This window comes from Ilyonectria robusta, assembly GCF_021365365.1.
Source record: "Ilyonectria robusta strain PMI_751 chromosome Unknown BGZ61scaffold_44, whole genome shotgun sequence".
Lineage (NCBI taxonomy): Eukaryota > Fungi > Ascomycota > Sordariomycetes > Hypocreales > Nectriaceae > Ilyonectria > Ilyonectria robusta.
Window position 1 is genome coordinate 54,618 of NW_025764478.1, and position 14,246 is coordinate 68,863.

Here is a 14,246-nt window from a genome sequence, read left to right on the forward strand (position 1 = left end):
GCCACCGGCATTGGAGCAAAAAAGGTCTCAAGCACTAAAACTTAAATGTGTTCGCAGATAATCCCGATCGCGATGCATCGTGGATGCGTGAGTTAGATCTTAAAATTGACACCCGCAATGATATAATAACAAGACGATTTCGTATTGGCGATTTCGCATTAGACAAATTACTGTCTAGATTCTGCATGACATAAAAGCTCCAAGTATACACATATCCCCATACTACTGATGATGCCATGTAAGTCCAGACTGAAATCAGGAAGCAAAAAATCTCCACATCTCTTTTGCTCGTACGGTTCCACCTCCCGCCATTTAGCTGGCCGTATTGATTATGGGACCAATGTCGTGTGTATCGATGTGACCTCCGAGTCGATTTTCTGAGTCGTTCAGACTTTCTCTGCTACGTTATTCGGGGGCGCGCTAATATCGTCAATGTGGCTCGTACTTCCAGACGCTGCGATCTTGTCTGCGATAACGCCTTTTGGGACCGATGCGTTCTCTCCTTCGAAGATTCGCGCCATCTCCTCGAGACTATGACCTCGTGTCTCGGGGAATGCGAAGTAGATGACAACACCGCCACCGGCGAGAATGAAGACATAGAGCAGGTAGTACTTCCATGCAATCGCCTCGAGTGCGATCGGATTGATGAAGATGTTGAAGAAGACGGCTATAGCTGTCGACACCCACATGCTTGAAAGGCCTCTGGCACGCAGGTTGTATGGCCAGATCTCGACAGGGTACGCCACTAGCAGGGGTGTGAAGGCCAGAGAGTAGCAACCATACATAATGAAGAGGAACGGGACAACAGCTGTACCGACCGTTGCCGATCCTCCCTTGGCAAAGGTCGCGGAAAGCGCGGTGATGAGGATGTAAGAGATGAGCATGCCAGTAGTGGCCGCCAGGAAGAGAACACGGCGTCCAACACGATCGACGTTGAATGCACCGGCCAGGGAGCAGACCAGATTCCAGATCTGCAAGAACCCGTTGATGAGAGTCTGCTTCGTGATGGTGGTGATGCCAATGGTAGTAAGCACTGGAGCCAGGTAATAGCCTGCAACATTTTGGCCGGCCCATTGGCCAAAGACTCCCAGGAAGACGGTGATGAATGTTCTTCTCCGGTTGGCAGCCGTGGCAACCATTTCTCGATAAGTGGTGCTTTTCTGCGACTCACGCTCCATTTGGATGCTCCGGGTGATTTCCGCAAGCTCGAACGCTGCCAAGGGGGACGTCTCGTCGTCTTCCGCATGGTACTTGACGAGAAAGGCGCGAGCCTCTTGGTGCCGCTCTTTGGAGGCTAAGAAACGCGGAGATTCCGGAATCATTATGAGTCCAGGAAGAGCAACGATGGGAAGTAGTAGTTGGAGAACGGATGGGATACGCCAGGACCAAGAATTGTCGTAGTTGCGGGTGCCGTACGTGGACCAGGCGGCGAGGAACGAGCCTGTATAATTTCTCAGCATTTGTGGTTTTTTGTATGCTTATTTTGGAATCAATACTTACCAACGTACCACCCACACATGTAGAGACTGGTGAAAACGCCGCGGTGAGTGGGATAGGCCGTTTCGGTGACCAGCAGAGGCACGCAACCGCCGAAAAAAGCGCTAGCAATACCAACAATAACGCGTGATACCACAAACATAGGTATGTTTGTGGCTCCAGTCTGTAGACCCACTCCGAGGCATAGGAAGATGTAGCCCACGAGGATAGTTGGCTTACGACCGAAACGATTAGAGGACCATGCGACGACGGGGTAGAAGAACATGGCACCGAGGGATGAGGCGCCGCTAACGAATCCGAGCCAGGCGCCGCTGGGGTGATGCATAAACGACTGCCAATGCGGGAGGGCGAGCAAGCCGTTGAGCATTGATCCATCGTAGCCGTTACCCGAAGAGAGGAGGAAGAGGCATGCGAGGCAGAAGTTGAGGAAGACTTGGTTTCGCTTCTTGTACCATGGCGTGTCATTTGGGGGCAGAAGCGCCGCAAGTTCCGGGCCAACAGACTTGAAAGTGCTGGCAGTCATGTTGAAACGGCGGCAGGGATGAACAGGAGAGATAAAACGAAGGCGTTGATTCGCGGTGTCGTTGTACTTTCCAGACTGGGAAGGTCGAGATCCAAGTGATAGTCGCGGGGACTGGACAATTATATGGTTTAGGACGAGTTGCCGGGTCGTGTGACCCTGAGAAGGGTGAAGCAACACGAGTCATGCAACAACGGCCTCCCCCGAGGCCCCAAACTCCAAGTACCGGGAACTAGAAGTTGCTCCAAGCATGCGGGTCGACCCCACGGGGTACTGCAAACGCGGGGAAAGCTATAGGATCAATTGGGAATTCCCGAGGCCGACCAGGGAGCGTGCATTCCTCCCAACAGCTTGTAGGGAGTTTGAGCTTAGTCGCGGGTCATGAGAACGGATTCAAACTCCGCAGCTAGGTCTAGAATGGGCAAGCCCGACGTTCCCCGGAATAACCATCGCAATATCCCTAGCAACTCTCGATACCAAGCTTCACCACACGGAGAGTTGATGCAACTTGCGGAGTTCAATCCCAACCAAGACCCCAGTACCCCGTATGGGGCTATGAGACGCGCAGATGAAGTGGAACTCCACACTCGTCTCCGTAGCCATGAGGATCCCCGCCGTGGCTGAAAGCTGAGGGTAGCGTTATCCACGAGTTTGGAATAACTAGGCGCCTTCCATCGGAGAAATTGATGTCCTACCGGGAGAGCTTCGGGCGGACTTACTGAGATAGTAGATTGGGCAGCATCTATACACTGCTGGGGAGTTTCGGAGCACATCCGTCAGTAAAGACCAGGTATTTTAGCGTCTGAGAATGCTCCACGAGGGAAGGTTACCCCGACTTTGTAGCACGCTCCATCGGACAGATCAATACCATACCGGGGAGTTTCGGAGCACTTGGAGATATGGCAATACATCGGGTCAAGTAGACTGTTGTGTCGTGGATGGGGACTACACATATTCAGGAATGATTTGTCAGATGGAAATTCGCTTCACCAGTCACAAGATATACAAATATCACCTTCATAAGTCTAGGTGTAGACCGCAGAGGAGACCATCCGCATCCGCAAGTACTATTGCCCAAGCCACCAAAGCTCAATGGCGTCCAACCCTACAGACACCCCGGCGGTAACTGTAAGCTCTCCTCGCGCCGTTCTCAGTCTCGTGTCGACATTGCTGGCTTTGGCTAACCAGAACAGTTTGCCAGCATCACGGCTCAGGAGAAGTCGCTTACGCTACCGCACTTTACTGCCGAGGATGCTTTTGACATAGGTGTGTTGATTCGGAACAAGCTGAGGGAAATCACCGAAAATCCAGCGGTAGTCAACATCACCCTCGCGAACAACAAACAACTGCTCTTTCACGCTGCATCGCGACCTGGGACCGTTCCAGAGAACGACAATTGGGTGGCCCGCAAGCGGAACTTTGTGCTTAGATTTGGATGGAGTACCTGGGCAGGCCACCATCTCTTCGACATGGGTAACGAGGATAAGTTCAAGGCCCAGTTCCAGCTTGGTGAGACGGCCGGTGACTACGCGATACACGGTGGTGGGTTCCCTGTCCGTGTCAAGGGCGTGGAGGGACCGATTGGTGCAATTGTCGTGAGCGGCCTCGCGCAAGAGGAAGATCACCAGGTTATTGTTGATTGCTTGCAAGAATTCTTGGCTGCGCAAAAGTGAAGATATTGGGTCTCGGTCTCCGTTATGTAGGACTGGCCGTGGCACAGAAATAATGCCATAGCAGTAATTCGGTCGGCAGCAGACTTGTTGGGGCTGCTCTGACGGTCCTGAAATCGACCACTTATTGTCTTGTAGCTTGCCTTCATGATCATCTAATTGTTTCGTGTCACTCCTTGCGTGCTCATTGTAGTCTTGACCGTTTTGCCATTCATTACCCGGGGATACAACTGGCAGATAGACAGACAGACAGACAGACGCTCTCCGAAAAGTATACACCTTAGTATAATAAAAATCTCAAAAGAGCGCAGAAAGCTCCCAGCCAGACGGTCATAAAGAAAGTCACCGTGACCCGTGCTAGTTTATTCAGTCACAAATTCATTACAATCATTCATGTCTCCGTTGCGCGCAAGGACAAATCCTCATGGCGATAAAAGAGATAACTCCGCTACTCCCCGATGCTCTCCGCTAAACACTTCCCTGCTCCCTCGGGATCTATTTCCGAAGCCATCGGCTAATTGAAGCTGGTCCACAATCAACCCCGCACTCGTATATTCCAAGTCTCCGAAACTCCCCAGCTCATTGCATCCCAAACTTGACGCTTCGGAGCTTTCGACTACACAGCATTGCCTGCACTGATGTCTTCCAGCTCTGCATCTGCAGGGCCTTCGGGCCCAATAGGATCACGCTCGTCACTCAATTCCGAGCAGCGCCACGCACAGAAAGTTAGGTTTCGAGCCATGTCCTTTCCGCGCAAACGAGCCGTCACCGCTTGTGAAAGCTGCAGGGTCAGGAAGACGAAGTGTGACAATGAGCGTCCACAGTGCTCGTCGTGTGTCAAGCACACGCTGCCTTGCTCATATGATCCCCGCCTTGATCACTCATCGTGGGTCCACCTCGGCTTGAATGTCTGCCGGTGAGGCTAATTTGGATACGCCGCTAGCTTCGATCCCGCGAGCTTGTTGATCTTGGAGAAGCTGAACGAGATGAAGCTGATGCTTGGTGACCTCGGTGGCGCAGTGGGCCCTCAGCCGGCCTCAGCAGAGCAAACATTCACAGAGCCTACACCTGGAAGCTCCCAAACTCCTAGCCAAGAGGCGGAGTATGATCAGCAGTGCTCAATCGATTGCTCCTTGGAAGTACCGACAGCATTCGCGTCTGCGGATTGCCTTCTTACATGGCCAATTTTTGCTGGACGATGGCCACGCGACATGTTTTCACGAGAGCTTCTCGCCGGAAGCTTTCAGTCCGCCCAGCCTGACAATGATGAGCTCGCTCTTCCGAGGAGTAGGCACCAGAAGCCGGGCATTCGCGAAGAAGATGTCCCTGAACTCGTCGATCGGTTCCTACAATTCGTCCACTCCAAAAACCCCATATTCCATATCCGGCAGGTCCGCGACTATGCTAGAATGATTGCAGAGGATGGATTTGGCTGGGATGCCCCGTCTTGTATGGTGGTACGTAGGTATTAGTACCATGCAGTATTCTCGAAGCACACGGTTTGACTGATATCGAGCGCGCACTGATGACTTCTATAGCTACTGGCTTGTGCGCTTGGAGCGATTGCGCTCCCATTTGATCCAACCTGCGAGGCGGGTCAACTTCACGATCGAACCTCAATCGAAGAAACGGCCGATCGCCGACCGACGGCCGAGGTTTATTTCCAAGCAGCTCGCAAGAGGCTGGGGTTGCTCGAAGGCAGTATCATGGCAAGTCAATGTCACCTGCTCTCCGGCATCTACCTGATGTATACTGTCCGACCAATACAAGCCTGGTCCGCATTTCATCAAGCAGGTTCGGCTTACTCACTGTATCTCAAGGGACAAGCTGCCTTGGACGCCCAGATCGACAGCACACACCGAGTCCCAGGACCATCCGAGAGACGCCTGGAGCAGCGACTCTACTGGACCGTCTTGAAGTCAGAATGCGAGCTCAGAACAGAGTTGGATTTCCCCCAGTCCGACCTCTGCAAATTGGGATATCCCTATCTATTTCCCTCACCCCCAAGTCCCGGCAGTCCAGTGCAGAGTCCCCAGGATTCTCTTCACACCCCAACCGCAGCCTCTGTAACCACCTCCTCCTCACAAACATATTTGACTCCTACTTCATCCTACCAGAAAACAGAAGAACAGTCTTGGCTCTACTATCTAAGCGAGATCGCCCTCCGTCGAATAGAGAATCGTGTCCTCAACGCATTCTACAAAGAAGAGCACTACTCTTGGACACGAATGGATATTGAACCCATGGTATCCGCCGCTACAAGTATTGAACATCAGTTGGCCATTTGGTACTCATACAATCCTACATCTCCCATGTTTCGCACATAGAGCGAGCTGACTTGGACCATTCAGGTATTCTTCCATGCCCGACGCGATCCGCTTCGACAACCTCGCTCCCGACCAAGTATTAGATGAGCTACGCATTATGACTCAAGGACGCTACTGGGGTATCAGAACCCTGCTGTACCGGCCATTTCTTTACCACGCCATTCATTCTACTCGGAGAACAAGTAGCAACACAAGGGCTGTTTTAGAAGGGTTGGTGCAAAAGGCACTTGATGTATGTCTTGAGTTCAATGATGGCTGTGGGATGACACATCGCCATCATGGGACGTGGTTTGGCGCCAGGGGGAGTACGGCAACGGGCTTGGTGCTCCTTGCGGCAAATATCAGAGGTCTGATAATCTGGACGTCACCTTTATGCGATACTGAGGAGGCGCAAGAGAATGCATACGGCCGCGCTTTTCGGGTCTGTATAGAAAGGCTTCGATACTGGGAGGCAGAGAGTCCAGATATCATGCGAGCACGCGAAATCTTGCAAGAGCAATTCAGCTTAGCAAGCTAGTGCGAAGAAACCGGATGTGGCCTGCTGAAGAGCGCAAATATTCTGGGTGGCGCACTACGTAGGTGCGAAGGTCTTTAGTATCCATTTTGAGGATATACCAGTCCCCCTTCGCAACTAATACCGTCCATCAGCCGCATGGTCCTGAGCGTTTCGTCTAGGGGAATGGTAGCATACACTTGTGGTCGAGGCTACTCAGGCGTACGTTTCCAGGCCTTGTGAACGAATGCATTGCCCTTTTCAATTGAAGAGGAACCCAAAGGAACATTGAGATGGCTGGCTTCTCATGACTGCGACTTTTCGAGGCGCTGCGGCTACGTTGAGAACGGATTAGGTTGAGTAAGGTGTAACGCAAATACAGCGAGCTGAACGAGGAAATGTTCTTCCGGATTGAGTGGGACGACCAATTCTGTTCTGTGAGCAACATGGTCTCCGATTCCGTCTCTCCACTGCTTGCATCACTTTATACAGTGGCCGCCATGCATTGTACCGAAGAGCGAGAGATGCAGGCTGTACCATCATGTGCCATATCCCGGTCATTTGGCTCGTGGATATGAGGTATCCACGCAATGTGAACTATTCCGAATACAGTATATCCGGCACTCCCCGATTGTCGATCTTTCCCTGGGCATGACCTCTTGCATCTTCTGGTTGCTTGATCCATCTACCGCTCTAGTCGTAGTCGACGTGCCAATTGCAACCCGTTTACCTCATGTGTGACAACGCCTCGCCGTAGCTGGTAAGACTCATCGTATTTTGGTAGACAGGGGACATGTACAAGCGAGTTTCCGCGCGGGGAGTAGCGGATAACGAAAACCTGATGGAGACGTGATCAAGCGGACATCCCATCACACATCCATTTGGGATACCGCAACCACTCACCCCACACTCTATCCCATAGGCAAAATCCCGCACCGAGTCACGTCATACGCTTGTTAATACAAATCCTACAAGTGAGGAGTACGGATATAAACCGGCCGTCCCACCTGCCTGCACCCAATCTGCCAACTATCTGCTGATTCTCGTCGCCGCCAAACTGCTCAACATCATGGCCCCTATCAAGGTCGGTATCGTGGGCTACGGCTTTGCCGCCAAGAATTTCCACCTACCATTCATTCGTGCCATTCCCGACTACGAGGTTGCCGCAATTCTCCAAAGGGCAGAGGCGCCGTCAGATCCCGCGTCCGCACCAAAAGGCTCTCACTGCACTGTTGACTTCCCTGGCATTAAACACTACAGGACGGCCGAGGACTTCTTTGCCGACGCCGACATAGGCTTTGTAGTCGTCGCTACCCACACTGACACCCATGCCTCCTTCGCGGAGCAGGCGTTGAAGGCCGGCAAGCATGGTGCGTACTGCTACAGACTGCATGTCATTTGGTTGAGTAATTAATTGTCGGGGCTGACTTCCCTTTCCACAGTCATTGTTGATAAGCCGTTCGCCAACTCATCCGAGGAGGCGGACAAGGTGATCGAACTTGCCCAGCAGAAAGGGCTGATTGTCACCTGCTTCCAAAACAGAAGATATGTAAGACAACTTGCTCTTACCGTTGCCGGTATCATTCTGGGCAGGCTGACTAGAACCGTGAACCACAGGATGGTGATTTCAAGACAGTAAGGGAACTCTTCGAGAAGAATGCCTTCGGCGAGATCACCGAGGCCGAGATTCACTACGATTTTGACAGAGCTCCATGGCTGCACTATTTGACCGCGAAAAAGTACACACCCGGATCCGGGCTTACTTTTGGCCTAGGTACGATTGTGCTCATAAGCATGCGAATTTGGGACCATTCTAATAGAGATCAATTATAGGAACACACAGCATCGACCAAGCTTACGTGCTGTTCGGGCGCCCCGTATCAGTCACAGCTTTCTATCGGGTCCAGCGTGGCCTGGAGAGCGAGGTAGAGGACTCATTCACTCTCGTACTGCAGTATGATGGCCCACAGAAGAACCTGCTAGTGACGATCAAGACGTCCGTCGTGTCGCCCATGGCGCAGCAGCTCAAGTTCTGGGTGCGGGGCACCAAGGGGTCTTACATCAAGTATCAAAATCGGAGCACATGTCCTCAGGAGGAGCAAATTGCCGAGGGCGTGCAACCTCTCGATCCTGCTTTCGGTGCCGAGCCGGAGGAGCTCCGTGGCACTCTCACGACCTATGACGAGTTCGACAGCAGCATACAGACCTTTGACGATAAGTCGCAGAGATACGTTGGCAAGTATCCAACAATTAGGGGACGATGGATGGGAATCTACGAGGCTGTTGCCGATGCCATCAATGGGAAAGCCGAATTGGCTGTTAAGGCAACCGAGTCGCGGGATGTGCTGAGGATTATTGAGCTTGCTCGAGAGTCTCACGAAAAGGGCATCACTGTGGGGTGGAAATAGGTTATCGGTGCATGATATTGAACAGAGAGGTCACAATAGGAACATAAGATAGGCCATAGATTCACTTGAATTGTGGCACAGTCTAGTAATAATAGGGCGAGTCTATGTCCCCATTGCATTTACAGCATCTGATGCGCCACCGATATTCACCATACAACCAAGAAGTGCTGTTCTGTCGCCGCAGATTCCAAATTGCATCTCTGCGCGTAGCTCAAGCTACTTCAAGCCAGGCTCAGGGCATTGGAATTTTCTAGCGACTCCAGGAACAGCTTCCTCTACGGGAAGGAAATTAAGACCACAATAATGGTTGTGCCGGAGATTATGCTGAGAGTGCAGACTTTGCTCAGAGCACCTGTAGTGGCCTCGATGACTTGTTTCTGTCCCGACGGGCTTAAGGAATCAAACACTTGGCTGGATGTTCCCGCGGTAGCTTGCCTGATCTCTTGTTCAGAAAATCCCAGACCATTAAGTACTGTCGAGGGTTCCTAACCGAAAGTCCCTGCATCATTTGGCCACCGATTAGCAAAATGATTAGTTGCCACCCAAGCTGGGAGAGGTTCTGCATCGAACTGACGCGTTAGACGTCCAGCCTGGAGCCGGTTTGTTGCATCATTGTGATACTCGCGACCGTGAAGCCGAGGCTGAAGACAATACCTGCGCCAGCGCCGAGCAGGATGCTGTATCCGTAGACATGCGATGTCGGGCCACCCATATGAACTCCACTGGATACTAGAATTGACTTATGCTATTAATTTTACAACTCTGGCGTTTGGAAAATAGTGTGCCAAATAATATCCTTACTTCTGGAGGTACTGTTAAGTATTACATTCCCAAGAAATTGTCACTGGCGCCTTTTAGAAGGCGAAGAATAGGTGCAAGTCGCTGGAGTGCCGTCAACAGTGTTGATTGGTACCAACATATCGTAGGGAACTTCAAGAGCTGTAAAAGCTTTGCATCGTTGGCTAGTTTCCCAGAGCATCACGCCTCGCTCGATTTGACTTCGACATGATCCGACCAATTGAGTTTCCTCTCGCGAAGAATCTGGTTCTCGCGCTGCTCCTCGCGATGTTTGGACATTGCCTGAACACCCGTCAAAAAATCGTCGCCATCGAAGATTTCGCCAATTTCCTCAAGCCCCTTGCCTTTAGTCTCGGGCAAATACCACCACGCAAATGCGCATTCGACGGCCAGAACGGCAACGGCAACGATATAGTAGCGCCAGCCGATGCTGTCCATCGCGATGGGGTTCACATAACCGGTAAAGAAGCTAGCCGTGTAACCACAAAACTGGAAGATCATGGCTGTTTTAGATCGAAGGGAAAAGAGAGAACATTCGACAACATAGGGCACTGTGGCAATGGCGAAAGGCTGGTAGCCGACCTGGAATAGGAAAATCATGGCCACAACGGCTATCGCAAGAGGTTGATCGCCGAAGTGCCTCTCCTCGTTGATGGCCGAACAGACGGTCCAAATGATAAACACAACAAGCATGACAGTCATGCCGAAGGTGATCAAGCCTCGTCTGCCGACACGATCGATCAACAAGGCGAAAAAGACAGAGCAACATAGCTGCCAGATGGCCGCAATAGCGTTGATAAGCAGCTGGGTCTTGGAATCTGTAATTCCAATGCTGTTGAGGATCTTGGCCAGGTAGTAGCCAGTCAACCCAAGGCCAGACAATTGGGCGGCGTAGCCAATGAACAGTAAGATGGTGAGACGCTTTCGGTTTCCTTTGGTGCGAACAAACTCACTCCACTGGATGGCCTTTTGCTTTTTTTCTTCTTCCAATGTGGCCTGGATTTCGAGCATCTCAAAGCGGACGAGTCGAGAATCTTGATTACCGTTGGCGTGATACTTGGCGAGCACCTTCAGAGCGTCCTCATGCCGGTCCTTGAAAACAAGCCAACGAGGAGATTCTGGGACAAAGATGCTGAGTACAAGCTGAAGGATTGACGGGACCCCCTGCAAGAGACTAGGGATCCTCCAGCTCCAGGAGGAGGCCATCTTGAATGTACCGTATGTCGTCCAGGCTGCTACCAAATAGCCCTACGTTCTGTGTTAGCGTCGCCAGATTCTAGGTAGCACGTCGATGGACTCACCACGACCCACTGCGTCATATACAGGGAAACCATCTTTCCACGTTGAGTTGGGTACGCGACCTCCGTCATCAGCTGGGGGGCTGCAACGGCAACGATACCGGTACCCAGGCCAATGATGATGCGACCAGCAACGAACATGGCCAAGTTCTGAGCACCGCCTTGAAGAGCGGAGCCAAGAGTGATCAAAGCGGTACCGATCGTGATTGGTTTCTTGCGTCCGAGGATCTCACACATTTGGGAGGAGAAAAGCGCGGAAACGAGTACACCGATGTTGATAGCGTTGACCAGAGTGCCCAGATTGGAGCCTTTCTATCCGCAGCATTAGCAGTCGAGTCAAGGATACGAGGCCGGGGTGGCCTTACTGGGTGACCAAAAGAAGCTTGCCACGGAGGCAAGGACTGCATGCCGTTCAACATGCTACCGTCAAAACCGCAGGTAAATTGAGCCAAGAAAGCGCAGAGCAGCAAGAGATTCAGTTTGAGTAGGTTGGGATACTGAAACCACCATTTCTCGAGTTCGGGTGTAACATCGGCCAGGACAAGGCCGTGGAACTCATCGAGGTCATCCAGATGGTCATCCAGATCGTGTTTCGCATCCCCAAGGTGTGACATGTTGACGATTTGAAGGCCAGAGCTGACGCTTGGCTAAGAGATGAAGAAAGTGAACAATTTCGAGACCCTTTACCCTCGGGAAAGCAGACGTTCTGTTGATTCGATCAATTGACGAGGAGCTCAAGCGCCCGTTAGTCGCGTGTATTTATCGTATATGCATCAAGAGATGCCTTGTAAATCAGATGATGTCAACAATTGCCCCGGCACGTAGTTTCCCCGCCGCATCCCCGATAAGACGCTGAGTTAGCAGGTGGCTGCACTAGACGGTGGAGAGAATCTGTCTCGTGCCACAGATTGGGGTTCGGCTGCGGACCTTCGGAGCAAGTTTCGCAGTTGAGGCCGAAGCTATACCCATTCAATCCACTAAGCGAGCGTTGAATGCGCTAAGTGGAAGCAGACGTTGGAGTTGTCCCCGTGGGATGCATCCCCAATCTGACTGAGGTTTACTAACTTCGCTTCACAACTCTGGCGGCGACATCTCGTGTCCACTCCGCCGTCCGAGCCGATACTTCCGCCGAGCTCGGAGTCTCGGCCACACGCCCTCGCACATGCCTGGAACTAGTGGTTTGAACAGCAGCTAGTCACTACATGTCACTACATACTCTCTTTTTTGAAGAAGCTCTTATTTGACAAGTGCTTGAGACGAGTCTTGGCGAAATTGTACCAAGCGCTGTCTTAAGAACCGTCAGATGGAACATTTTAGAACAAACCCGGTCCCAGTCAATTACCACGCATCTATTCCTGGCAACCATCTATCAACTTTACTTGCGCGTAGTGGAATTCAGCCGCATTCAGTGACTGCTGATAGTCTGCAAAGGCATACAATCCGAACATCATCCCGGAGAAGGCTAAGCCGGCAGATGGTGGGTTTGTCATGACCTCGTTACTGGCTTCGCCTAGCCACTGGATTGGCCCATCTTCATCTCCAGGTCCAACAAGCTCCCTGAAGCCAAATTCATACTTCTTGCCGCATCGGATATAGAGGCAAACGTCCGAGTCGGGCTGCTCGAGCAGTCGTGAGACCGCATCTCCTCGAGCCGATCTCAAATGAATCATTCTCGCGGCCGCTGCTGGGCTCATACCATCACCGCGGCGCGCTTTGCGAATCCCGATACTGCTGTAAGTTAAATAATTCCACCATAATACTGACCCAGCCTCTTCATGTTCTGTCGTGGGATGGAATGAGACTTTTGTTTCCCAGATGCAACATCTCAATGTTTGCTTCCGCAGGAACATGGTTGGGCTGGCTGGCACAGAAAGATTGTAGGGTCCGCCGTAGAGGCGCAGGCGACTGGGATTACTCGTGATGGCGTGATCAAGTTTATCCGGTGTATCTATGAATCCAGCATCAGATGTGCAACTCGAAGAAGACGAGAAGAGAAATACGGACGTACTTTTTCTGTACCATCCAAGTCCCAGTACGGGTTCAGAAAAATCGTCCCTCCATAGTGTCTCAGTGCTAGCTTCCAGCTCAGGACCGAGACGAATCTCATCTCCCCTGTTAATGACCGGCCAGTCATCAATCCACTGCACGGGGACTACAAACGTTTCGCGTCCTAAATGCCGTCGTGTTGGTACTATTGAAGACAGGGGTGGGAGGGAACTTACCAAAAACTGACTCTTCCCATTCTCCGGAATCTCGCCGATACGGACGGACTCCCAAAAGGACAGCCCACCACTGGCCGTTGATATCCTCAACCAAGTCCGCATGCCCAGTGTTTTGCACCTTATTTTCAGTACCGCTTCTGAGCAGAGGATTCTTAGGACATGCCTCCCAGGCACCCAGTGGTCCCTGGTCGTTGCGAAATGCCCATACAGAATGTCTTGAACCAGTGCCGCCCTCGGCCGTCAGGAGGTAATAGTACCGACCCCGTTGGAAAATATGTGAGCCCTCGGAGATACCTGTTGGCGATTCTCGAATCATCACAGACTCGGAAATTGAATCGCCAGTGTTCAAGTCTACCTTGCAGACATGGATCGCAAAGTCGAGCCGCGATTTGTCCGCATCGGGCGGACGATCGGCTTTGACGTGAGTCGTAGACAAGTACACGCTTCCATCAGCGTCCCAGAAAAGCTAGCAAGTCATCAGAATTCAAAAATATGGCTCATGGGGACAAAGCTAAAGACTCACGTCTTGATCGAAACCTATTACGTCAAAGTATACAGGATCTAACCAAGATGACGAGTCCCATATGTTTTCTGTCCTGACATAGAACCCCCGAGGATATAATCTTTCGTTTTGCTGAGGACGGAATCTGTCGAAGCTGGATGTGGCCAAGTAGAAGACGTTATCGTGATACCTCAAGGTTGGCGCCCAAACTCCTCCCCCTGGCTCAGGTCCTGCGATATGAATCTGACTCCTTCTAGTCAAGGCATGGCCAATGAGCTTCCACCGAATCAAGTCCTTGCTGTGGTATATTGGGACCCCTGGTAAGTACTCGAAGCTTGAAGTCGCAAGAAAGAAGTCATCTCCAACACGAGTAATGGAGGGGTCAGGATTGAACCCAGTGAGAACTGGATTGACAACGGCCATGGTTCACCAGGTGCAGACTTTGCACAAAGCACCCGAGAAACGAATAAACCATTGCAGGAACGGAAATATTTAGCTATGGATGATTATA

The 14,246-nt window shown here is 51.6% G+C and overlaps 6 protein-coding genes across 6 annotated transcripts; 3 read left to right on the top strand and 3 right to left on the bottom strand.

Moving 5' to 3' along the window:
- Positions 1 to 386: 386 nt before the first annotated feature.
- Positions 387 to 2,020, bottom strand: BGZ61DRAFT_486145 (general substrate transporter; the record flags this gene model as incomplete). The annotated part of the gene is made up of 2 exons (XM_046249821.1): positions 387 to 1,441; positions 1,501 to 2,020. The coding sequence occupies 2 exons, from the start codon at positions 2,018 to 2,020 to the stop codon at positions 387 to 389; spliced, it is 1,575 nt and encodes a 524-aa protein (XP_046095323.1).
- A 1,089-nt stretch (positions 2,021 to 3,109) lies between these two features.
- Positions 3,110 to 3,690, top strand: BGZ61DRAFT_499949 (DUF967 domain-containing protein; the record flags this gene model as incomplete). The annotated part of the gene is made up of 2 exons (XM_046251477.1): positions 3,110 to 3,145; positions 3,211 to 3,690. The coding sequence occupies 2 exons, from the start codon at positions 3,110 to 3,112 to the stop codon at positions 3,688 to 3,690; spliced, it is 516 nt and encodes a 171-aa protein (XP_046095324.1).
- Positions 3,691 to 4,276: 586 nt separating this feature from the next.
- On the top strand, positions 4,277 to 6,608 carry BGZ61DRAFT_174316 (uncharacterized protein). The gene is made up of 4 exons (XM_046237618.1): positions 4,277 to 4,573; positions 4,631 to 5,144; positions 5,226 to 5,974; positions 6,039 to 6,608. Exons 1-4 carry the CDS (start codon positions 4,326 to 4,328, stop codon positions 6,529 to 6,531), a joined length of 2,004 nt encoding a protein of 667 aa, XP_046095325.1. The 5' UTR covers positions 4,277 to 4,325; the 3' UTR covers positions 6,532 to 6,608.
- A 938-nt stretch (positions 6,609 to 7,546) lies between these two features.
- BGZ61DRAFT_510624 (uncharacterized protein) lies at positions 7,547 to 9,027 on the top strand. The gene is made up of 4 exons (XM_046252070.1): positions 7,547 to 7,877; positions 7,950 to 8,056; positions 8,125 to 8,281; positions 8,341 to 9,027. Exons 1-4 carry the CDS (start codon positions 7,577 to 7,579, stop codon positions 8,913 to 8,915), a joined length of 1,140 nt encoding a protein of 379 aa, XP_046095326.1. The 5' UTR covers positions 7,547 to 7,576; the 3' UTR covers positions 8,916 to 9,027.
- Positions 9,028 to 9,893: 866 nt separating this feature from the next.
- On the bottom strand, positions 9,894 to 11,625 carry BGZ61DRAFT_499951 (general substrate transporter; the record flags this gene model as incomplete). Its single annotated transcript, XM_046251478.1, has 3 exons — positions 9,894 to 10,961; positions 11,015 to 11,323; positions 11,377 to 11,625. 3 exons carry the CDS (start codon positions 11,623 to 11,625, stop codon positions 9,894 to 9,896), a joined length of 1,626 nt encoding a protein of 541 aa, XP_046095327.1.
- A 735-nt stretch (positions 11,626 to 12,360) lies between these two features.
- On the bottom strand, positions 12,361 to 14,158 carry BGZ61DRAFT_371198 (glycosyl hydrolase; the record flags this gene model as incomplete). The annotated part of the gene is made up of 4 exons (XM_046242075.1): positions 12,361 to 12,959; positions 13,020 to 13,181; positions 13,234 to 13,699; positions 13,757 to 14,158. 4 exons carry the CDS (start codon positions 14,156 to 14,158, stop codon positions 12,361 to 12,363), a joined length of 1,629 nt encoding a protein of 542 aa, XP_046095328.1.
- Positions 14,159 to 14,246: the final 88 nt, after the last annotated feature.

Excerpts from the sequence above, each read along its gene's own strand:
- BGZ61DRAFT_174316 (XM_046237618.1), top strand. The coding sequence starts at position 4,326 with ATGTCTTCCAGCTCTGCATCTGCAGGGCCTTCGGGCCCAATAGGATCA. Across the intron at positions 5,145-5,225 it reads ATGCCCCGTCTTGTATGGTG|CTACTGGCTTGTGCGCTTGG; the intron begins GTACGTAGGTAT and ends TGACTTCTATAG. Across the intron at positions 5,975-6,038 it reads GAACATCAGTTGGCCATTTG|GTATTCTTCCATGCCCGACG; the intron begins GTACTCATACAA and ends TGGACCATTCAG.
- BGZ61DRAFT_510624 (XM_046252070.1), top strand. The coding sequence starts at position 7,577 with ATGGCCCCTATCAAGGTCGGTATCGTGGGCTACGGCTTTGCCGCCAAG. Across the intron at positions 8,057-8,124 it reads GCTTCCAAAACAGAAGATAT|GATGGTGATTTCAAGACAGT; the intron begins GTAAGACAACTT and ends CGTGAACCACAG. Across the intron at positions 8,282-8,340 it reads CGGGCTTACTTTTGGCCTAG|GAACACACAGCATCGACCAA; the intron begins GTACGATTGTGC and ends GATCAATTATAG.